Below are 25,265 nucleotides of genomic sequence, written 5' to 3'. Positions count from 1 at the left end.
CGTCGCGGCGTACGACGCCTTTGGAAAGGAGACAAAGAAGGGAAACCGGTAAGAGGCAATGTTCTATCGTTCATGATCTGGCAATCTCGCGTCCCTCGGGTAACCGTGTTTCACCGTTACTGCAAATACAGGCGCCACGATTGCGCTCTTTGTGATGTACAAAGAAGTTATTGCATAGCCGTTACCAAGGGAAGAACTGATAACCGGGGTACAAAGAGCACCCGGATGCACGATTCGATAGATTCCTACCAACGCTTCGTCCAATATCGTTGCGACGTGTTCGCAGCTATTGTTCTCGTTGCATAATGAATTCGATCGTTGTTTATTTGCTGGCCGTCGCTTAGGAGAAAGTGGAAACGCTGATACGTAAAGGCCAACTTACGATGGGAACGCACCGATGTAAACGTACGCGCGGAGCCTCCGTATTCAATTGTTACAAAAGTAAACGCGAGTTCGCTTCATTTTTAAGAACCGAGTCGAATCATCCGAAGATAATTTTCGCCGATTGTGACAAGATCGAACAAAACACCGCGCAGTGTGGGAAAAAAAGCTACATTCAACGCTTTCTCGGATTAATTCGTGAATTTATTCGCTAGCTAGGTTAAGGGAGGTGGAAGCAAGGTAGAAAAAAAACTGCGAAAGCAAAGAGAACATGCAAACCGTGCACCGCGGTTGCAACGATCGCTATGCATCGGATGTACATCGACGGGGTAGCAGTACTTGCCAGAAACTAGTAATAAACTTTTATCTCGTGACACGTCTACGTTTTCCCGCGCCACGTGTCTCTCTTTTTCACTAGATCCCACCCTTGTTCATCGATCCTCCCACCCTTGTGGCGAGGGTGCGGTCCGATGCAGAAAAGAATCGCGCCGATAAAACCCGCGTACGTATACGGTGAAAAGAGGAGAGAGAGAGCTCGGCTCGTACGTCATCCCTGCTAAGATAAAAACTTTAGCACTCGCTGGGAAAACGTGGACGCAGCAGTGTGCGCGGCTTCGACCCAAGGAAACGAAAGATACACAGCAAAACGCCGTGGGAAAATCGTGGAAAACGCTCAACATCCTAGCTAGGTACGCAGGCAGGATGCTCGAGTCTCAACATTACCTTTTCATACAATATTGTGAAAAAATTCGTCAAGATCCTTCTCCCTTAATTTCTTCTCACACTCACCTTCGCGTAGAAAACGCCATAAACCACAAATTCGAGTGAGTTCCGAATCGCTAGAGTAACCTGAGAGAAGTAAGTATTCTTGAAAAAATGCCGATGGTATTTTTCATTTCGATCATGAAACCAGCGCGCAGCGGTTCGCTCCAAGCTAACGCGGCCCCCCGTTCCGAATGACGAATTCCCCGCGGAACGATATCCATGAAGAAACGCGGAAAGTTTCGCGGAAATGTCGCTGCCGCGACTGAGGAACAAGGAAAACAAAGTTACGCGAACTTCGGCGCGGTAAGCCGCGCCCTTTGAGGCGGCGGACTTATAATTCTGACACGGAACTTGTTCATTGCACCGTGCAAAGCACAACGAGACACTGGGAACGATTTTCGCGCCATCGCGGGCTTGAAATATAAAAACGATTCAAGAGTGGCTTACGGTCGAGTACTCTAAATTTCTACGGCTTCAACGTCGCGAACCCGACAGGGGACACTTTTATTTCCCTCCCCTCTCGAGTTAACGCTGTCGCTTCAGAGGAGAACGTTTATTTCTTTGGACGTCTCAACGGTCGCGAAAAGCAGTGCGTGAGCGTAAATGTAATGTCTACAGCTCGGTGACGGAACTATTATCGCGACAATTAAATCCCCGCAACGTTCAGCGAACATTAGAAAAAAACAAACTGACAACTAAATACGAAACGATTTGAGCATTCTAGAGCAGAGCCTTGACCATGGATTCGCGACTACCCGGAGAAGACGTAAATACGTTCGCAAAACAGTTCTAGATATTTCTACAAAAATTTCCATTCGAATGTATTTTTACGCCGTTGAATTCGCCAGCCAAAATTACGTGAAAGTACACACATTCTCGCGATTTCATCTGAAAAACTACTGGCAGATGATGTCCGGATGAATACCCTCCCTTAAAAGCTCTCGCTGATGAATGGAGGAAGAAAGCGTACAGCAGTGGTGCGCAAACTCCAATCGATTCGGCAGGTTCGTCAGACTCGCGAAATCATATTAAGGAGAAACTCAAAAGTCTACACGAAAGAAACGAGAGTGCGCTCGTTTGTCGTAACCGTGAAATTTAAACGACGAACGATAAAACGAATAGAGAAACTCTGGAACTCTTTATTTTCCTTAGCTCGAGAAGGATTGCGCGTCGCTGGTGTCAGGGCAAATATTGTGCGCAATTCATAGTGAACTTAATTCCAGCGCGTTTTATGCCACGCCGCGCCGCGGCGTCGGAAGGGTTGAAAATTAGCGAGATGAACGCGATACTTCCCTTGATAGCTGACACGATGAAATTTTCGTGCACGCGATCGAACCGCATGAAACTACAACCGCGAACGAATAAACAACCAACGTTGAAAATACGTCGCAAAAACCTGGAACCGCGAACGCGGATCGTGAAACCTCTGCAACAAAGACACGATTTATAGATACACAATCATATGACTTTTAGGTGGCGATAACCGTTCGGTCGGGGGCGAGTGTCGTCGTTCGAAGGGTTGTAAAAATTTCTTTTTTTTTTTCAACGTGAGATCATCGAAGCCAGCAAACGCGAAGCCCTGTGGCCGGTGTAAAAACTACAGAGATCCACTGTACGCGACCATTTCGGATGGATGGTAAAAATGTTATTGCTTTCCACGGGGCAAGTACGTAACGCGTAGTAAAAGAAAAATGGCAGGAAAATTTCCCGTCAAAATTTCAGTAGGCTTCGTGCTCGCCATTAGGTCATCTTGGCGAATCATTCTGGATAAAAAAAAAAATATTAAAATATAAAGCACTCGAAGGAAAAAGAAACTTGTACGCTTTTACAACTTTCTCGTTATAAATTCGTAAAATATAGAAATTTTCAACTTTTTACAATCTCGTGCATTCGTTACGAACTCGTAAAAGGCACGAATTTTTTAATTCGATGCACTTCTTCCTGCCTCTTTACGAACTCGTAAAGCGCACGAATATTTTACAACTTGTGGACCGTAAGAGTGCGCGTGTTCGTAAAACGATACGTATACAGCAAACGTAGCACTTCCCCAGGAGCAAGGTAATTAAATTGTCTTTGCTCTCTAATTGGACGGTCTACGAGTTAAGTTACATATAGTATTCGTTAACGTTCTCGATTGAGAGTGGTCGAGTATGTGCATAGCGCTGTTAACAGTTTCAATACATCTCCGAAACTTTTAATAAATTTCACTGCAGCAGAGGTCTTTAACAGGGAAAATCAAACTGACGGAGGTTGAGGACGAGCAAGCAGAATTCCCCGAGCTACGAGAAAGAACACTTCGGTTCTCGTAATGGCCTTTAAGCATTCAGAAACTTCGGACTCGGTGACGGCCATCGAATGGACTTAGTAGGTACTTTGCATTCGGTACTTTGCGCTACTTACGCGGACGATAGTTTGACCTTCGTTACGGTCTGACGAGAATGTCCGATTCGACATTCTGCGTAACGTTTACAAGTTCGAGACAACGCGAACTTGCTCAAACATCGGGATAACTCTCGAAGACAGTCACGTAAAATGTCCGAAATCTCAAGAACTGCGGGGGAAGCTTTCTGGTTTGCACAACTTTGCATACAAAGAGACACTCTGAGTGACATATCAGTGGATCGTAACGTTTGCACGTGATCTACATAGCACGAGTACCGCTCGTCCTCCTCGTTGAAACTCGTGTGCAAACGTGGCTGGATGAAAATTAATTCTATTTCGCTAGCAAAGTAATTTTGGATTGGCAATGCTCGTCCGATAAAAACAAGACCAAACACGACTTCGCACGGATTACTTTTAATTACACGTGTTTGGCGTGCGTTTCTCGCGATATCGCTCGAGGTATGCAAATTAGACGAAACGGGGCCGCGTTTCGACTCATTTCCATAGAAAAAAAATCTCGCCAAAGTCCTGATAAAATTTTGTTGTAATTAATACTCGGGAAAACTGAAATTTACGATCTTATTCGATACGCAGCAAATTAGTGTAACGATAATTGCAAGTAGTTTCTGAGCCTTTATTCATTCCAACGTTAACTAGTTCCGCCGTGTAATTTTTACAGCGATTCGCGGGACGTAACGCAACGATAAGGCGGCGAGTTCAATCTCGAAAGGACTGTTTTTTTTTATCGAAGCTGCATCGTGCCCTCGCTACCTGACCATTAAAAACACTCGCGACTGTGAAATGGCTACAATGTCCTGGAAGTTTCTGTAATACGCGGTATCGCGATGGAGCGAACATTAAACTTGAATCACGCGAAAGTAAAACCGCGCCGAGACCCATTAGGAAACTATGTCAATCCGAGGCGATCACTGTAAAAGTTTTATAATGAATCTGATTACCGCGATAAAACGATACGGCGAATTTAACGCGCGCGAGTGCGGTGCTCGAATTACGCGTTTAATTGCAAATTGTTAGGTTACGGAGACCCGGCGGTGATGGTAATGAGAAAACTTCTACGAATGGTCAATTAATCGCGACGTTTTTAATTATCGCGAGTGTATACAGCGTGCGTAACTCCTCGGGAAATGCGATCGCTGCACACGGATGCATACTCTTGGATTTTTAATTCACATCTCGAATACATACTCGTAAAGGAGATAACGAACTACGACGATTCGGCACCTTCGACGCGAAACGAAAGTTTCGAGAACCGTTCCCAATACCATTCGGAACCCGAAGTTCTCGAAAGTCTTGAAAAATCTTGAAAGACTTAATAGGATTAACGAATTTCAATGTCCTTGGAAGTTCCGAGAGTCTCGAAAGTCTCGAATGTTTCAGCATATTTGTAAGTCTCCAAGTACTTCGGAGTCTCTAAGAACTCTCGGAATAAAATTATTAATTGTTACGCGCAGTTATTTTTCGTGTAACGTCACTGTCCTCTTTAACAATCCTTAAATTCGTTGAGCCTTGTTAAGGCTCTCGAGACTTTTCCAAGCTTCCAAAGAACTTCTAATCCTGAATAATGTTTTACTTCGCGCGACTGAAAGCCTTGGAAATTCGCTCTAATCGCTGTAGTTACGTTGACGGGTAACTTTACAGAGGGATTGTGAATTAACATACGGAAAACAAAACAGTTTTGCAGTACACGTATGAAACAGATCGATTCCAATTGCAACCTAGCTCCGCGCACCAGTCAAATCAACTCGGACTTAAGCCTAATCGGAGTCTCGGAGTCTCTCACTCACCTGTCCGTAGTTGTCGAATCCATATTTGGAGGCGATCTCGGCGGCAGCATCCGGTCCATCCGGCACGTGGACCGCAAATTGATTGGTGTAGATTGGCGTGGATCGCAGACGTGGTCCCGGTTCCGATTTCACGAGGGTACCGATCACCGTCAGGACGCACAACAAGCTCGTTTTAACGATCATCGTGTTGACGGGGAAATGACAAGGAATATTCTGATAACACTGTTACCGACGCGGTGCTCGATCGCGCGCGTTCGTCACCGTTACGCGATTCTAATTTATTTCCTACCGAGCGGATCAACGCGACGCGAACACGACGCGAACGAAACTAAACGAAGTCTCCCGATAAATCCGACGCGTCCCGCGAATTTTCATTTACTTTCCGTACACCATCGCCGCGAATCGTCTCGGATCGGTTCAACGGAGAATGGAAAAAGGAAGGGAAGAAGGTGGGGCTGATAATAATCGAAGCTAAAACGCGACTGCTCGAAACGGCACTGCGAGATTTCGGTCACCTTGGTCGCCTTATCTGTAACCAAAAGAAACGGGGAAAACCACGAGTTACTTTTTCTGCACATTCCAGTCGCAACACCGGAAGGACGTAGCTACGATCCTTGCGGTGTTGTGATACTAATTATCGCGGGGAGGATTTTCCTACCTCTCCGAATACGTGTCGCGAGCTAATGGGTTCTGGAGGACTGAACTTTAATTGTGAAAAATATGGAATACATGTATAATATGGATATACCGCGATATTATTATCGGCAGAGAGACGCAGATTTTATTTACACAAGAACTAATATTAATATGGACAGATTCGAGGTAGCCACGTATCGTTCGGCAGTGTTGTTTCCATTGAATTTCGCGATATCGCTGAACCATCGTGTTACAACGAACCAGAGACAATTACTCGGTGAAAATGCCGACTCAAAGATTGAAAACCGATGAAACCTTCTCCTGTATTTTCCTCGTATAGAACCTTGAAAAACGTGCACGAAAACTTTTAATAAAATCAAAAACTTCCGCGCGATGCTCCTCGTCTCTCTCGCCACGTAAAGGCAAAGAGCGTGTTCCAAAGGATTTCGAAAACTAGATTAAAGTCATCGACGAAATTCCTTAGACTCCGCGAACTTTCACGGGATTGGAGTCGATCAACGAGCAAACACCGAACGAGTCATGGTAAGTGGAACGTCTAAGCGTCGCTGTTCGAATACAAAATCGAAAAATTCCCGTGGCTTTAATTTAAAACGTTCTCCGCGACGACGCCGACGCGAAGAAGACCACCACCACCATTTTTTGGGATGCGGATGGCGTCGAATCGATTATTCGCCGCGCAAAACCGGAGTCATAGGGGTCTGTTTAGCACAACTACTGGAAAGATCACGTGCAGCTGTTGTTGAGAACGGACGAGGTCTATTGACCCTCGGTATTCTGCTTTTGCACGACCACGTACCAGTTCACGGGTCGCGTGTTACCCAGACTGCAGTTAACGCGCGTGGCTTCGGACAGCTCAACCCTCTCCGTGTTCTTCAAATTTCAACCCCAGCAATTATATCACGGTCCAGGATTTCAAGAAATTTAGAAAACCGCGCTCCTTCCAGACGACTCCAAACCGTCGATCATACTTGTCTACGATTTCTTTCACAGACTCGCTCCGTCGTGACAAAATTTATTTCGTGATCGAGTAGACGTACGTGATCTCGATGTGTCCGTTTCGCTAAAGAGATCATCAATTGACCACAATAGTCGGAGTCACTGACGAGACTCTAAATAATCTGTGCAACTATATTTACGCTCGTAGCTGTTAATTATCCGTCCAGTGATACGGAACGAAGGCGCTTCTTCGCAGTCTATTTCCATGTACGCTATCGCGACGTCTGCTCCCCAGGCAGACAGAAATACTATTAGAATCATCTATTTAAAGAAACACCGATGACCTTGATAACTCGCAAATGGAGTAGCCCTCGAGGAAAAAAGTTGCCTTTCAATTTCGTCCCGATACTATGGAACAGTCGAGAAGAGAATATTGCAAGTTCGAGCATACGGTTTCTTGTATTTATCGTGTATTTCGTAACCATTTCCTCGAAGAACCGATACAGAGAGAATATTCTTTCCGCGAAGAAACTGCATTCCAAGATAAAAAGACTCCAGTACCGATGACATGTTGGAAGCCCGATTGCAGAATAAAATATTACAAAGTTACGATGGTCGTGCGCGACGCGTTAAAATCGAACGGTGTCACACCGAAACGTGCGGTACATTCGTTGTACGGGGAAGTACAGCAATCAGAGAAACGGGAATGCAACGCGGGATTACGTAAGAAGATCCACGACTACGCGCAAACAAGTCACCAGCAAAGAACGATCGTTATCTATGCACCAGCGAACGCGCGAGTAGAATCGGTTTTGAATTGCGATTGTATCGGCGGAATTTGACGGGATTGTCCTCGAATTCGGATGCCACTCGACGAAACGCTGCGGCGACCGATCGATGATCTAATTTCGATCGCGAACTCTATTCGAGCGAGCGTGTATCCGCGGAAGTTCGGCAAGTAGCTGCGAGTCCTGGCCAAAAGGAGAAGTCGACGCTAGCCCGTATTGTCGATAGTTACCAAACGAGCGAAACCCCGATCGAGTTCCACGCGAGGGCTTCGAGTTAACTGGATTCGCTCGCGAAATTGCTATTGCGCGCAACAGTTTAGCAGGGAAATTGAAACGACGCGTGAAAGATGTGTTTCCCGTCCTTCTTTTCGCCAACGTACGGCGGACATGGGATCCAGTAATTACGTCTTTTCGGGAATTTATGGTACGCCCGTCCGCGAATCGGTAGTTAAACACCGAAAACAGAGCGTAACACTCTCCAGCAGTTTCCCAGGTAGCGTGTGAAATTTTATGAAATTTTAGAAGTTTAATTTCGGACAATTTTCGAACCTTTGTCTAACAAATATGTCTCAAAAATAATAGCATACATAGAAAAGAGTAATTCGAACCGGTGAAGAAATGTATTTTTCATTCCGCGGAAGATTTCTAAAAAGAGAAACTACCGGGCCCTAATAAAGAAAATAGCTACTCTCCTAACTGTTCTTACAATGCGTTACGTAACAACGCTTTATGCAAATAGCACTTAAGCTACAATTGCTCGTAATACTAACGACAAGAAAATACACTATTTTACACGGTCTGCGATATTAAACTGTAGAAGGATTTTACGGCTAACTGTTTTACGGTCAATGCTTGCGGATAAGTGCGATAAATTTAACACGCGCCTTACTCGTTACAAGCAACGGAATATTTCGGAATCACGAGTGAAAACTCGAGGGAATAGTAGAAAGTACACAAACAGTCTTAATGAACGCGTGCTGGAAATATTGATATTTACGAACGATCGCCATCTGTTCTCGGAACTGGTCGAATTCAAAGGTCACGGAAACCACAACCGTGATCCCGTTTGGGCGGGACTTGGCGTTAAGCTTATTAAGAGGGTCGAAAAGAGTCGATACGTAAGAGAAATCGATCCTTTTCGACTCTCTTAATGAGCTTCCAGGCCATTCTGAAGTTCAGCCAGCAGCTTTCGAATCTACAACTTCCAGCTAGTCGAATCAACAAAGAAAAATGGCGGGGGTTCTTGTTCTCGGATGCAAGGAAATAAAGTTATTCTCGGTAACGGACAATACCGCAATAAAGCCGATCTAACGTGTGGTTAATTCAATTCCATCGCTCTCTCTCTCTCTCTAATCGGACGATCTTCGATATCGTCGCGTGTCCGAAAGGGATTCCAAGAATGTGCAAATTTGAAAGTTCAAATCAGTGGATAAAAAGTTATTGTAGGCATGCTGGGACCGAATAAAAACTCCGCGTCGATTGCAATTACGCGGGTAACATGCAAGAGTGTCGCGTGAAGTAAGCCACGAGGAACAGCTGCACGATATTTCTGTTCTAATTACGGAGCAACTCGGAGCAATTTAGCGTGTATCCATCAAAAAGAAAAAAGTTACCTCGATAAGACGTGCCTAAACCAAACACCTAGCCGATCGAAGTCTGATATGAAATTACCACAGATTATAGGAAATATTGTAACCAAAGCTGCGCGTTAAGCGACCAATTCTTCTCCGTTAATTAACGCGGCAGCTGGATTTTACTACCGACGGTATAGTTGTGCCTCGCGGACTTTTTATTTTACACGTAACCAAGCTCGCGGTAATACGAACCCGTCAGTTTCACAGTCTTTGACCAAACGGTCCTTTTAAAGATTCTTTTTTTTCTTCCTTTTCCGTTTTGCATTGCGTAATGTAACACTCTTTGATGTATTCTTACTCGCAATTTGCTTTGTCGTAACCATTTTATTTGAACGTTGACCGCTGCCTTGTACGATGCACTTGTTTATCATTTTTTAAACTGCCTCGTTGTTAGGGAATTTATCATGCAGCTGGCGACAGGTTTATCCGTGTACGTTTTATCCCACGTATTTATCTTTTACTCTGTTTGCGGTGCGCAGTATCTTTTAATTTATCATCCAAACGCGATACATTTATTTCAACCAGTTGACCACCACTGTAAATTTGACGTGTACAGCTATAATTCCGAACAACAGATGTCTTTCAAGGTTCTCCTCGGTGCTGCCCCATTTCTAATTGAAGCCGTTCGAGTGATTAGAAAAGAGAGTCGAGTAATACAAGTTTTATCGATGCAAACCAGAGTATTTTGAAATTAAAATTGTGTACCAAATACTGTGAAACCAATTAACCGCGTAAGTAGAGGACTTACGGTAAAGAAGAGCAGAAAATTCTACGATCCAAGCGAAGGGAAATAAAATGATAAATTATAACGTGAATTATTAATGAATATCTTATTTCCACAATTCCGTCTTCTTCTGTGACGTTTAATTTATTTAAATTTTTGTAATCCTTTCGAGATTGGCGAATGTTTCCAACGAACTCGTAATCTCGAATAATAGTCGAATCGCATAAAAATTTACGTGAGAAAGAACGAGACGATCGCCGATGCAATTATGTCGATTGCTAACTTTGCATAAGAACTGTTAAATGACATACGCGAATGATATTTCTGTTACAAACGTATACGTACACGTACGACGAACGTTAGAATTAATAGATGACTCAAGCGAGATCAATTTATCATATATGATTATACTTTTACTACTACATAAAACTTACTCTTTTAAAACCGAGAATTGTTCGTTATTTATTTAATTATTTATATCGTCGACAAGCATGCTTTTTCGAAAAATAATTGCCTATTTGTTACGTGTTACATGGCAGCAAGTGCAAATTGGCTCTCGAGTAGGTTCACCAGCCGTAAAACAAATATTTTGTTGCTAATTCTACATCTTTCTGCCAAAAATGTATATTTACGTTTACATTACATGTTACCCTTAAGCTGGAATTATCGATAACCTTCACGCATACCTGCTACGAAAGTATTGGCAATGTACACGGTCACCTACTTTAATTTGCGGTCTAACTTGATTTTTCGCTACGATACTAATTGAAGGTTCTGGTCGTCCAATTAAAATTGTGTAATTACGTTCTAGAAATCTTTCTATCCGTTCGAATATCTACTACATTTTCGATCCACAGAAAAATTATACCATCCACCTCGAAATTGAAATTTTGGAAAGAAATCGTACAGTCGATTCGTGGCTCCAAAATCTAAAAAAAAACAACAAATTCCTTGGAGTAGAAAAACATGAATTTTCCAAATGTAAACGCGATGTAGTTTGGCCACGGAGGTGCGGATACGTGAAATTTTATGGGAAAAATTGTAGTTCGATTTGTTTCGGAGCGATAAGCATTTATATCCCGTCGTGCTCCAATACTTTCATCCGACACTGTATGTTGGACGCCGTGTATCGATGAGTTTTCGCACGCCACACGGCTGGCCCAAATTACACGCGCTGCCATGCGAAACGCCAACGCCAGCTCGCTGCTTTCACAGCCTTTTTTCTCCTACACTGCGAGCGACGAGCTCGTGTACGATTCGCATGCGAATCGTGGTCAGCGTGTATTTTCGATGAAAGTGAAAGAATCGAGATCAACGACCCCTCCACGTCATCGGAGAAATTCCCGCAAATGTTTTCCTTTAACATCGTCGAGCTCGTGTTAAAGGTGACCCGGCACAGAAACAATACACGAGCGATTCAGAAACAAGAAATTTCACGAGGAGAAAGCAGCCTCGACCGAAATTCTTAACCAAATAAAAACAAAACCCGACGACATTATCGCAGAATACTCATCTCAACTAATTTAAAAGGGTATTCTAGGTTCAAAGAGACAAAGCGAGTTTTAAACACGTGGAGCCTACTGTGTCGATTCCTCCCTACTCCATCATCGACTGTCGACGATATAATCGCGCCGATATAGTCATAACTCAATATTCAAAATTTTGTAACAATGTAGAAGCCAACGCGAATGTACGCAGAGGCAGAGAATATTACAACCCATTCTGTTTGCAATGTGCTCCAAAACAAAAAGCCCTCCAAAACGTACATCGAGAACAAAAATACTCGCATGCATAAAAGTCTGCACGCTAACGATGCTCTTCGGTTCAAACAGCAGGAATACTACAATTTCAAATAACGAATAAAAGATAAATCATTGTGAATAAAAATTGAAATTTTTATTACACAATGATATATTTTACTAACGAGGATGCAAAAATCCCACCGTCCGATCGAAATCAAACGCGAAATATATCTCTAAACGCGAGTCGTATTCGTCGTGTAATGTTGGAGTAGAATTTCGCCTGTCCGTGGGACGCTAGGAACACGAGGACGCGATGTCAGCTGATTAAAACAAAGGCCACGAGAAAGAGCCGTGAAAACGATCACCCAGATATACAGACCGATACCTAGGATGGAAATGCGACGTTAATGTAAAAGTGACAAGAGGTTATTATTCGGCAATACAGACTTACAACGATTGGAGTAATTACCGAACAACGACTAAAAGTTTACTGAAAGTTAGCCACGCTTACCTTTTAAATATTACGGCGATGCGGGTTCTTCCCACGATGTTGGTGAAATTCCAAACGATCTTTGCTGGGGTATGACACGAATGTCACCGATCTTTGGCACACGATACACTGAACGACTATGTTTTGGCAATGGTTAGCGGCATGCTCTTCAGGGCACCGGGTCTACGGGCGATGTTAAACCGACGCTGACATGTGCGCGACGCGGAACACACGACGTGGCCACCCGCGCACAACTTTTCCAAGTACAAATTGTCAAAAGAACAAGACCGAACATACGAACCGAGCTACCACCAATCGTCCCAACCACTACAGGCCAAGTGTAGCACCGCACTGACTGCTCTCGCCGTTCACCAAGGCGATAAACAAACTCGTCGCCTCTCCCTCGCAAGTCTGCCCTCCTTCTCGCTATCCGTTATCCTTCTTCATCTCTAACTCGACTATCCCGCTCTCGTGGCCAAACACCGACTACCGTGTGTAGTTGAACGAAATCACCGGTCTTTCTCGCACCGCGGCGCTGGCAATATGGTATGATCTCACTCTCATCGCCCTATCTTCGTCTCATCACAGCATTCAGCTCTCCTCTCTCTCTCGTACTTTCCCTTTAAATGTTCTCTTTAAATGTACGGTGCTGCCGCCACGTGTCTCTCCAGGCTGGACGCCAGAGGTATCAGCGCGAAAATTCAACTTCCGATTTAGACGCCTCATTCTAAAACATATTAAAGGTGAAATTTAAAGGAAACCTGAGTTTTCGAGGTTTAAGCAACTCCTTTGGAACAAAATATAATACGTAGACTTTTCAACAAATAATTTTCCTTGTTTTTAAGTTTGGAAAATTAATAATTGTTAGTCCAAAATAACTGATTTATTATTTAACATCTAGGTATACTTTATTCATTTTTCGAATTTCTGTTTTCTTTATCGTTGAAACATCTCTGGCAATAGGCGCCCCGACGCGGTACTCCGTTTGCTCTCACGTAAAGGCGGCCCTGTATTTTTACCCCTTCTCACTACTCCAAAGCAGACCACTTGCAGTTGTCACCTAGCATTCGCAATTTTCTGACATTCTACGGATACTCCGTCGAAAATAAACGATGATTCCTGATCGAAAACGTTCGCACATTCAAAGAAACCTAATGTCACTCGCGAAACGTGAAAAAGAAACCAGTTTAAGCTTGTTCTATCACCCTGAAGCGCAACGCGCGACATGTTTTGAGTCACTGACGTCCATATTGTTTTGCTTATTGTATCCGTGTCGCTAGTGCCACCTAGTGTACTCAATTGCAACGATACGTTACTGCACAGGTAACGGTTTATTCTGGAAATATAAGTAACGATTGTTTGATGATACTGTCACATTATTTCGCGTAACAATTAATAAATAACTATTATTTATCTATCAGTTTTAGTTTCGTGTTCTGTTCATCCGCATTACCATCTGTATATAAACGAAATTTCTAAAAACCATAACCATCTATAGATGTCTCTAGCCTAATTTAATTCTTTGCATGGCCGCTCCTGTTGATAGTTACGTGGCGGTAGTATCTCTCTTCCATCTTGGTTTATGTCTTTTCCGGTACACTAGCCATCATGGTGCGTATGTTTCGATATATTCTAATAATAATCGAGGAAAATCGTAGAAATCCGTCGTTAAATTTAGAAACGAATTGCATAACTACACGTTAATAAATATATTAAATACCAAAGTTAAAACATTTACTGGATAAATCAATATAACAGTTAACTATTTGTATATCAAAGTTTGAGGTTATGTGCAAGTGTAACTAGTGTTCTTGGAATATTTTTTGTACACGTGACAAAGGAGCGAAAACGATGTTTAATCTAAGAGATGCGTGAGTATAAAATTTGAATATTTATCATTCTAGAGTCGCGTCAGGACCAAGACGGTCAAAAAGGCCGCCAAGCTCATCATCGAGAAATACTATACTCGATTGACTATGGACTTCCATACAAATAAAAGGATATGCGAAGAAATAGCTATTATTCCGAGTAAATCTTTGCGAAACAAAATCGCTGGGTAAGTACCTTTTTAAAAATGTACTTTCCTTGTCGTATATTAATTAAATCGTTGATTTCGTAACCTGTTCGTTCTAACGTTTGTGAACCAGATTTGTCACGCATTTGATGAAGCGTCTTAGACACAGTCAGGTCCGTGGTATTTCCATCAAATTGCAAGAAGAAGAGAGGGAACGCCGTGACAACTATGTTCCCGAAGTCTCTGCTCTGGAACACGATATCATCGAGGTTGATCCAGAAACTAAGGAAATGTTACAAATGCTTGGATTCAATAACATTCCAGGTCTCCAACTCACACAATCTCAACTACCACCATATAGCAGGCGTTCTTAAAATATTCTTTGTATTAAATAAGATTGCTAGCATTGCATTTTTCAATAAAATTGCAGGCTGACATTCTAAACAATTCATATTCCTTTTATGTTTATCTACCATATTATATTTATTTTCACATTATCGTATATTTTTTCGATAATATCGGAATACGCATGCGTAAAATTCAGCCATTTTGATTGTCGACGATTAGAAAAAGTTGACGTATGTACAGTATTATTACGCGTTATTAAATGTATTACTAATGCAAATACGCCATTTAACTTTTTTTATATCGTAGATAATATTATCTAGGTACGAATCATTAATTATCGCGATATTAAATGTTTAAAGCTACTTGGCAAGTTATTGACCTCGTCGATTCTCGGAATAGAGCTACAATATTATTTCCTATCCCAACAAAAAAAGTGAGTGAGATCGTGACATAGTTCAATTTCTTGTCTTTTTTTCTTTTAACTTCCACCACCAGTTTTTAGTCCGTCATATAACAGATCCAGTGAATGTCCCGTTTGTCTTTTTCTTTCAGGATTCGTTTTGAAATATACAAGTATCGCAATACTATCCTTCGATATCGAATTCGTCAACGATACGCTTTCCTCCGACTCGAATGTCAGGATGATAGGATTCCGTGTCTAATACTTTCTGCAACCTTAAATATTTCGCAAGAAACCACGCTCGATACGTCCGCGTCCGTATTATGGTGAAATGCGTCGCCCTTCCGAAGCTCCCACCAGCGTTGGGTACAATTTTTTTTTAGATAACGAGTAATTCTTTATCTAGATAAAACTGTATTCGTCACCGACGAGTACCGCGGCTAACGAATAATGCCTACTCACAGATGTATTACCCGAGCGAAAGTGTGTTGTAGATAAGTATCTAGATGAAGATTGCTTGGAAATTATTGGAATAACGCCCAAGTGGCGCCCACATGCTTGAGCCGGACCTGGGAACTTGTTCGGAGACTGCGCGACCTAACACGATCCAAGGCTAGGTAGCCTAGCACAACCTGGCCAACCGAGCGAGGTTCGGGAGAAAGAGTGAGAGGAACGAAGAGAGTAGTTGTAATCGCACGCCTGCGAATGTTGGAACTCTCGGGAGCAGGGAGGAGAGACTGTACAACCGGCGAGTCAGTCGACTATTAGTGGTCTGTGACTCTGGAGGTAGCCCGACCACCGCAGAACCGAGCCCGACGCAGCTCGGTTGCGTTCGGTCGGTAGTCGGGGCCAGTCGGGCGCTCCGCTGCTCTTTTCGGTCTGCTCGTTTTCCTCAGTCCGTCGTCGTTGCGCATCGAGATCAGTTGCATCCTTTCTTTTTCGTTAAGGACAACGAATAAGTACCCTTTTCGCGCTATGTGACGGATATTACGGGGCACCGAGCGTACCCCGATTTCTTTATATCATTCCCACCCCATCCCTCTGCCTGCCACAGCTCTCCTTTGCCCAAAGAGAGAGAGAGACAGAAAGATCACGTTGTAAACGCAGGCACGTACATACGCAGGCACTCGCCGAAGAAGGGGCCACGAGGGCCCCGTGGAGTCGTGCCTAGGAAAACATGGAGTGTCCACATCTTGCTCAAAGCGTCCAATTCGGTGGTAACGACGTAGAAGCAAGCTGTACAAAGGATCTACCGTTCGTCTGTGCAGGTAGGACCCCACAAAAACCCAGACCTTTATTCTTACAGTAGCTTCGAGGAGCTTACGTTCGAGGCTGGAACCCTGGGCCTCTAATCTCTCTATTCCTCTGACCCGATCCTTTCTTCGCAGGTTGAGTTCTATTTTGCAGATCGTTCTTCCTAGCCGCTCGATCTCGATCTTTCCTTCGCTCTATTGTCTCCCATTTTCCTTTACTCTCTTTTCTTCTGCGTTCTTTATCCGTTACTCCTTCTTCGTTCCTCACGTTGCTCTTTCCTTCTTTACCTCTCATGACCGAGGCCCCGGCCGTTCCTCTCGCGGCCTTGAGCCGTCGTAGTCGACAAGACGAAGCGAACCATTTCTATTTTCCCTTTAAAAACTAACGCATATTTCGCAATAAGGTACAACGCGTACGGTTTACATCAGTTTTGTTTTCACAGTTGATATACACGGTATCGATGATACTTGGCTAGACGCACAACTCTACGTGCTTCGTTCGTGTGTATCGCGGATCGAACTCATCGTGCGATTATATACGTGCCTCTTCGCGATATAAACGCGAGTGTGTGTACATGTGTCCGTACTTGCAAATACGAGTAAGTTGAACGCGCGTGTGTTGGTGTACGTGAAAGTCCACTCCTTGAAGTATACGTATATGTGCGAAATATAGTTGGTATGTATGTGTATGTGTGTGTGTGTGTGTGTGTGCCTTCGTTCATGGGTGTTTCTCTACGGACCGAACAAGAGCGTCGTGGACGTGCGCTGTGTGCATCGTCCTGCTGGGAGTTCTCAGTATGCGGCGCGGCCGTCATTGGAAAATCAATACCAGACGGCACTAATCAGCTGGCCCGAGATCTGTCATTAGAACTCGCCAGATAAACGTGTTCGTCGATTCTTGGACATATACCCGTTTTTCGTTTTTCTTCGTTATTTTATCCATCTCCACTCGGCGACTTGCTCCGAGATTCCTCGAGATACATTGGCCGGGAGATGCGAAATCGGTGAAAAAATGTCAGCCTTGTAGGCTGCCTTATAGTTTCACCCTTATTTCCGATGTGCTTTCTCCTCCTTCGCAGACAGTCTTTATCCTTTCTCTTTGCAGTTTGCACAGCCTCTAGTACTATATTTATCCAAAATATTCGCAATACTTTTATTGTTCCTCATTAAATCCCCTCTTTCTTCGAGCTCCATTCGACATTCAAATGTTCTTTGCGAACTCGTAGATGATATTTGAGCTATTGCGACTTTTCTCTTTTAGCGACCTCTTATGGTAGAACTGTCCAGAAGAAGTATCTTACAATCGACACGCTCTTGAACGGATTTTGCGAAACGTGGAGATTCGACTCGTTTAACCGTGGAGAAGGTCCGAGAAGAGTCGATCGTATGACGTAAATAAGAAACACGGTTTATTCCGCCATATGATTTTCAACGTTCGAGTAACCCTTGAAATAGAAACGAACATGAATTTCGCCAAACATATCCATCTTGCTCGATGTGTCTGTGAGAAGCAGTGACGTAAGTAAGGGTACGCAGCGTGTGCGTAGCAGGGATGGGAAATATTATCATCTAGATAAAAAATTCTAGTGAAAAATTCCGCTGTATCCTCTTGTAACATCATAACAGATCTAGAGGAAAGGAATAACTTTCCTGTAGAAGCGCACAGGCCGTAAGTTTTTTGCACGCTGGTCCCTCGAATTTCTGCTTACGCCACTGGTGTGGAAGGAGAAAGAGAAAATCGAGAAGAGTGGGGGAACAGAGGAACGAGACAAATAGTCGAGGAGAGAGTCGTAGAACATTTCAGAAGTGTACTCTAGCAACGATGAGTCAGGCGGAAGATTTTTTTTCGCGAACGTTCGATTGCTCAACTCGTTCAGATTATGGTCGATTTCCTGACTTGATCGGATGGTACACATGGCGAATACGTACACGTTTCAAACAATTCTATTGGATACTCGTCGTCTGCAACCGTTACTCTCGAGAGATCGTTCACGCTCGACGAATCGCAACGTATCCAAGTTGCGAGATCAATTTAAATATCCCCGTGGTCTCTCGCGAGCAGCGACGCTGGTAAGAATTACCAAGCTGCTCGCCACGAGTCGCACAGGAGAAAAATCGTCCCTCGTGGGCTATAAAAGAACCCCATGTTCCACACCTTCCCTCTCCCCCTCTTCTGCCTCTCTTTTCCTGCGCTGCAAGCTGGTTCGGGTACGACGTTGCAAAATCGATAACGGCGTCGTTGCTAATCGGATGCCTCGATACGAGTGTGACATTGCTCGAACAAATTTTTTTTCTTTCTTGCCTTCCTTTTTCGCGCCTAGTGGACCGCTCCTCTGCGTTCGTCGATCGTTCCTCTTCATCTAGTGCATTGCGCGAACAATGCGTCGCAAAATTCTTGAAGAACGCAAAAGTGCAGTAGGCGTGGCGAATCGAATCGTTCGTTACCAAGGCGAAAAGAGATGGAAAGGTGGCCAAAGTAGTCGAGGGAACGAAGGAGAGATGCGTACCTCGTTTGACTATATCTTTGGTTACACTTTCGGATCTCTTTTTTTTCCAGTTTTCCAGTTTTTTCTTTTGCAACGCACAAGCATTGACAAACTTATCGCAGTACACTCTCGACCTATGGAATACGTATAGTTAAATTTCATCGATACGTTCATGTATATTTTCCAAGCATATGTATATTTTCAATAGAATTTAAGCATTACCATTTCTTATGAATGATTGCGAAATAAACGTATATCTACCTCGAAACGACCTTCCAGATGATCGTATTACAGTTCGCACTTTTCGTGCGGGCAACCAACATCTCAATTTTCAAGCAGTCATAACGTTTTTTTCTGTAGAACTTTTACCTCTTTTTTTCTATCGCACTGTACAATGTTTATATCATCATCTAAAAATAGTTTTACATCAGGCAACGTAACGTATAAACATACGGAAACAAATCGTTAGGAATTCGAAGAGAAAACATCTGCGAGATCTGTACTTAAATGACGTCCATCGATTCCCCAGATGCGTTCTAATATAATAAATTGAAACAACAATAAAGTCACTGCAGTGATATCTGTTTGACGTAGGTGTGAGATTATGTGTAAGTGCATGCGTACTCGACGAATGCTCGTCATTGATTTATTCAGAAATGAAGATTCGTACCAAAAAATGTCACTCCACATTTTCGTCTCATTTGTTTTTTGTTCGGATCCATCGCTTACCAATCGTGTCACCTGTTAGAAAACATCTACGTACTTCTAACACGTAACTGTAACGTATTATACTAATGACTCATTTCATTATTCACATAAATTATTACTCTGACGTAGGTCCAATTCGTCGCAGTTTGTTATTTCAGGTGCCCTACGCAAAACTTTACGTGCGTTCATCTTTGCTCCACATTTTTCAAATTGACGTGTTCGATGGTTCATGAACAATTTAACCAATTGACATCGATTTTCGATGTTATTCAAGTACGCTATTTTCAAGGATACCGAACCTAAATTCAAAGAACGATTACTTTCGAGCCCTGCACTCTGTACCAAGCAGAAACGCATAAAAAAATGCAGTGTGCAAATCTCAAACTCGATAGAAGTGCGAGACATTTCGCGATCGATCGACTGCGACGGGGGTGTGTCGAACAGCCTTCCATCCATTCACCCTGGTTTTACGCTCTCTCTTGAGACTTACGTAAGCCGAGGTGAACCAAAATGATGGTGCACCGTTTTGGAATTTGCGTTAATTCGTAACGATGAACCATCTCGAACCCTGTATTTGTTTATCAAAGACTCCAGACTGTCCTTAGAAACTAGTCGATTGATTGTTGTTATAAACTCTCGAAATCCGTTCAAATAATCGCTATTTTATTATTGTAGTATGCGGCACCGAGAAAAGTACGTGGCTCTGTCTCTACTGCGGAGCCGTTCACTGCGGAAGATTCGTGTCGGGCCATGCTCTACAGCATCACGAACAAAATACTCAACACTCTGTTTGCATCGACTGTGAGAACCTGGCAGTATTCTGGTAAGTCGAACCCTTCGATTCTAGAAAAACGGTTACAGAATATACTCTTTCCAAATATATTCCACAGAGTCAACGACAAGTACTATATGTAAGAACTGTAAAATACCTGAAACAGACAAAACCTTTAGAAAGCAGATAACGAAACGAAATGAAACAATAATCTTACCTTGTCAGTTTAAATAAACAATAACCAGCATGCGTACTCTTAGGAGCCGCGTACCTCCTACCTATCTTCCTGTTATCTTTCAACCCTGAACTTCCATTGCTGATCGAAAAATGTGCTTTCAGTTACATGTGCGACGAGTACGTCGTTAACGACACGACGAACGGACAAATCGAGAAGATACGTCGCGTCACTTTCCGCAAGGATGAACACAAAGAGAACGAGGAAAATTGGAACACGTCACCGTCTACGACGCCATCCTCGAGGAGAGAGAACAGCGACAACGACAACGACGCGGACGCCCTGTGGAAAGCGGAAGTGGTCGTGAGGAACCTTCGACCGAGGACGGCACGGAAGAGGCTACATTCACTGGATGGGACGAGTGGGGACAATCGGCCGGCGACTAAGCGTAGGAGCTCCAAGATAACCAAAGAGAAGAAGGTCGTCGGTCTAAGAAATCTCGGAAACACCTGCTTCATGAACGTCGTGTTGCAATCGTTCAACAACATCAGCCACTTTTGCGAGTACCTCACGCAGATGCCGTGTCTCGAGGGTATACCTTTCGACGAATCACCCACTCACAGGGGTCGTATCGTCACACCTGGCCGGGCGAAAGAGTTGAGCATGAGCGACGCCTTGCTCGCCGAAGAGCTCAGAAAGGTTCTTCTAGGCTTGAATCTCGGCGGTTCGAACGGCCAGGCGATCTCACCCGAATGTCTTTTCCTCGTCATCTGGAAAGTCGTGCCAAGATTTCGGGGCTACCAACAGCAAGATGCCCACGAGTTTCTTACCTACATGCTCGATAGACTACACACGGAGCTGTTGCAATTGCTGCCCAGACTAGGACACGAGCCCCTAGGTCTGCGCGGCAAGCAAAGCATCGTCACGGCTGTGTTCGGAGGCACTCTTCTTAGTGTGGTAAGTCGCCGCATCGTCCGACAAAAATTTTCAATGTTCGATACGTTAACGGTCGCATTTTATTATTCTTGTGTACGAAACGACGGGTGGGAGTTGTCTTTTCTCGATGAACATTCTTTTGGAAAGTCATTTTATTCATTTTCTTCTTGGGAGAAGCGCGGACGAATTATGGATCGCGTTTCCTCGCGCAGGTCCATTGCATGAACTGCCGTACAGATTCCAAGACGCACGAGCCCTTCCAGGATCTCTCATTGGATATACCGGACAGACTGCAAAGACGAACGAAAGAACAGGAAGAGGTTTGCAGCCTCACGTACAGTCTGACAAGATTCTTCAAAGACGAGGAATTGGCCGATAGCGAGCTCTACTTTTGCGACAACTGCATGGGAAAACAAAGGTCCACCAAGAGGTTCTGGATACACAGGCTGCCTAATGTTAGTAGCAATCTATTTTATAAAAAATATTAATAATACTCGGTACAGTCATGATGTTACATTTTGTGGATGGTTCCAATTGAGGTTGATGCTGAAACTTCATTTTAGGTGTTGTGCCTTCACATTAAAAGATTTAGGTGGTGCAACTCTTACCGCTCCAAGGTGGATACACAAGTGGATTTCCCGATGAAGTCACTCGATATGTCTGCATTTACTGTTCGTGGCATGAGTGGAACAAAGTTGGGTGCTTCAAATAGTCACCTGTATGACTTAGCTGCTGTTATTGTGCACCATGGTTCAGGGTATGTTTGGCATCATTTTTACAGTCACTCTCAAGGGGTATCCTATTGGTTGAAGTTGTCTGTTCTGAAAATTGAATATGCAGATGGTCCGTGATATTAAAAAATAATTTTGATTAAGTATGAAATACCTTTAAGGCTAATAATAATAATAATAATAATAATAATAATAATAATAATACTACAACACAAACGAGCAATGGGACGAGTTGCAGTTTAAATGTCATTCCTAAACCTAATCTACGTAAATACGTATTTAAATTTACAGCAGTCCATATGTACTGTACATAATAGTACATATGTACTATGAACGCACGATTAAGCATAATTATACATCTAAAACAATATTCATAAAAATATATGTATGCCTTTTCAGGAAAATAAAACGTTGCCGGTTAACCTTACTTTCAGTTCGCGATCTATTTTACGATTTATTTCAAGTGGAAATCATGCACATATGAATATTATATACTTCTGCTACTCTTACATTCTAAAAGTTTCTTTCCTTTACATTGTATAATAATCGTACCTTCTTTGACGATACATGTTGATTTATTTTAGTGCTGGAACTGGACATTACACTGCCTTCGCTGTTCACGATGGACAATGGTTTCACTTTAACGATAGCTCTGTACGACCAGCAACCACAGACGCAGTCGCTAAGTGTAAACCTTATATTCTGTTCTACGTGCGAAAAGAGTTTTCCATTCCACCCCCCTTGTGACGTCGTTTCCCCAGCCAGTCCCGTCCCGATGGTGCGAGCTTTGACGACGATGGCGACGAGCGAGCGAACAAGACGTAAGATAATTCGAATAAAAAGCTGAACGGTGCATACAGCAAACGGCCAAACGAGAGACACGCTGTTTCGGGGTTTCTAAAAGAGGAAGGAAGTAAGCTTTATTCATCTGTTCCAGACGATTAATTAAATAACATGGTTAAGTAGATTTGTATATAGAAATTATGTTTCGTTACGACAAGCGATAGGATTGAATTTTAAGATTAGGTAGATTTCTAATGTGCTCGATATCGTACAGTAATTTGGCACACGCGTGCGATGGCGATTAGCACGATACACGAGCATAACACCGGAAATCGATTTAAGTTTGCCCTTTCTGTCGTTCGGAGCGAAACAAATATTAATTGTCCGCAAATGGATGACTATCAGCAGGGTCGGCTTCATAGACGTAATTTCATTTCATATTGATATAATACGGTAATCGAAATTGATATGTTTATTTTTGTATTGGACTCAAAAGATTACACAGCCGACCCTGACTACTGGGTTCTACTTTACTTGATGCAAGGTGTTCCACTTAACTTCATCGTCTGAAATATAATAATACTTTCTATATTTAAGAAATATGGTGGATCTGCCTCGTTTTTGTTGTACAGGGATGAGACAATGAGAAGATAAGGTAGCGAACACATGTCATCTATGTAACTTAGCAATTATATAGAATAGGGAAAATATTTCAGGCAGTTCTGTTAGGTGAGAGACCTTGTATGTTCTCCTTATTTCATACAACTTGTGTATTTTGTTTACTTATGAGGTCCCTGTAAGCGCGAGGATAGGACCAAACGTTTTGTCTGATCCATCCTGCTATAGGGTCTGTATACAGTTAGCGACTATACGATATATAACCAAGCGTTTCGATGTAGCCCCTCTATGGCACAGATGGGCAAATTTTCACCGGAATAATAGACAAATAGCAATGAGATATGTTTTCTCAACATTGTTTATTCGAATGAACAATTGGACGAATCAGTTTTTATTCGTTTCATTCGTGCGTTATCGAAAGGACACGGCTTACACCCAAAAGCCTCCATGTTAAACAAGAATTGTTGCTCATCTCTGCTCTACGGTAGACAAAAATACCATTACCGATGTACGACGTCATGCGTGTTGATCGCTTCTCTCTGTATACGCGCGTGAACATGTAGGGGCATATGCCGCGGGACTGAGCTTCCTCTCCTTTTTTAGAAACACCGGAAAAAAGAGTACACGAGGCAGAACGCGGAAACGCGATTGCCTTTAGCGTTGATTTTCTTTATGCTCCTTTTCGCCGGTGTCTCGGTGGTCATTGACCACCTCCCTTCATCGAATCGATTAAAGCTCCTCTGAGTCGTGTAGCGGAATAACGCGTATAACGCGTACCTCGTATAGTTTTAACGCGAAAACGACTGGTCTTCTCGGTAGATAGATTTTTTCTAGGCTTAGCGCGACATCGTTGTTTCGAGAGAGCTGGTATAAACGAAAATACCATATAGAGCCAATCAACTCTGTTACTTCAGAAAACAATGTTACCTTATTCCTTGGATACTTAAACCACACGACGATACGCTCATACACAGACACACACGTCCATACACACACGACCACACACACGAGCATCGCGAAACTTACATATACACGAAATCGTTTACATGTGTGTGTTGACAAAATACACGTATGCATGCATGGTATACAATATGTATGTATACAAAACACGTTCTCTCTTTTTCCCTTCACCCACGATTCTCAACCGGCTCGGCGACTCTTATGTGATTATTTAAAGACTTATTTTTTCTATAATGGTAACGATAATAAGTTAAAAGCGTAGCGAAGAAACGCTTTATTAAGGCGATAAAAAAAGAACTCGATAATGCGCATCTTCGGTAAAAGACTCTCACTCGTATGAAATAAAAATGAAAATAGAAAAGAAGACAAAAAAAAAAAAAAGAACAAAGATGGAAGTAAGCGTGCAACACTATTATTGAGAATAAATGAGATATGTACGAACGACGTATAAATAAAGAATATGAACGACGGCATACACTTTATTTATCACGACTCGTGTTGTTGATTTTGAATATAGACTTCTGTTAGCAAGTATTCATGATTTTATTATTAAAGATAAGAACAGTTTTTTAATCATTGCAAGGGCATTCTCAACGTAACCGATGTTTGAAATCGATTGGAAGGTCGTTACAACAGCTATCATCACATACGTGTATGTATATACAAACAGAGGTCTGGTAAAGGTCAGGACAAAAACTTAAAATTAACACGATTATGTACAGAAGACAAAGAAGACACTTTGTCTTGATATTACAATAGCAAAAGAAACGCAAGGAA

The 25,265-nt window shown here is 42.9% G+C and overlaps 4 protein-coding genes across 5 annotated transcripts in view; 2 read left to right on the top strand and 2 right to left on the bottom strand.

Moving 5' to 3' along the window:
• LOC128890093 (furin-like protease 2) overlaps positions 1-13,556 on the bottom strand; it is a 266,679-nt gene extending 253,123 nt beyond the window's left edge. The window contains exons 1-3 of one of the 2 annotated variants that reach the window (XM_054148302.1): positions 13,212-13,556; positions 12,326-13,031; positions 5,334-5,862 (exon numbers count right to left, since the gene is read on the bottom strand). In XM_054148302.1, the coding sequence (XP_054004277.1) occupies positions 5,334-5,516 (183 nt within the window). In that variant the 5' untranslated portion in view covers positions 5,517-5,862; positions 12,326-13,031; positions 13,212-13,556. The remainder of the gene's footprint in view (positions 1-5,333; positions 5,863-12,325; positions 13,032-13,211) is intronic. The other variant, XM_054148303.1, reaches the window with a different exon arrangement.
• The window catches only part of LOC128890105 (fork head domain-containing protein FD4), a 115,413-nt gene that overhangs the window by 56,832 nt on the left and 33,316 nt on the right, over positions 1-25,265 (bottom strand). The window lies entirely within an intron of this gene.
• LOC128890115 (40S ribosomal protein S17) lies at positions 13,834-14,765 on the top strand. Its single transcript, XM_054148336.1, has 3 exons — positions 13,834-13,915; positions 14,209-14,360; positions 14,452-14,765. Exons 1-3 carry the CDS (start codon positions 13,913-13,915, stop codon positions 14,690-14,692), a joined length of 396 nt encoding a protein of 131 aa, XP_054004311.1. The 5' UTR covers positions 13,834-13,912; the 3' UTR covers positions 14,693-14,765.
• LOC128890100 (ubiquitin carboxyl-terminal hydrolase 3-like) lies at positions 14,922-25,022 on the top strand. Its single transcript, XM_054148314.1, has 6 exons — positions 14,922-16,334; positions 20,189-20,336; positions 20,625-21,417; positions 21,609-21,851; positions 21,960-22,153; positions 22,712-25,022. Exons 1-6 carry the CDS (start codon positions 16,244-16,246, stop codon positions 22,872-22,874), a joined length of 1,632 nt encoding a protein of 543 aa, XP_054004289.1. The 5' UTR covers positions 14,922-16,243; the 3' UTR covers positions 22,875-25,022.

Source organism: Hylaeus anthracinus, unplaced genomic scaffold (assembly GCF_026225885.1).
Source record: "Hylaeus anthracinus isolate JK02 unplaced genomic scaffold, UHH_iyHylAnth1.0_haploid 12000, whole genome shotgun sequence".
Lineage (NCBI taxonomy): Eukaryota > Metazoa > Arthropoda > Insecta > Hymenoptera > Colletidae > Hylaeus > Hylaeus anthracinus.
The sequence above is the reverse complement of the archived record's forward strand: the minus strand, read 5'-3'. Positions and strand labels throughout refer to the sequence as shown.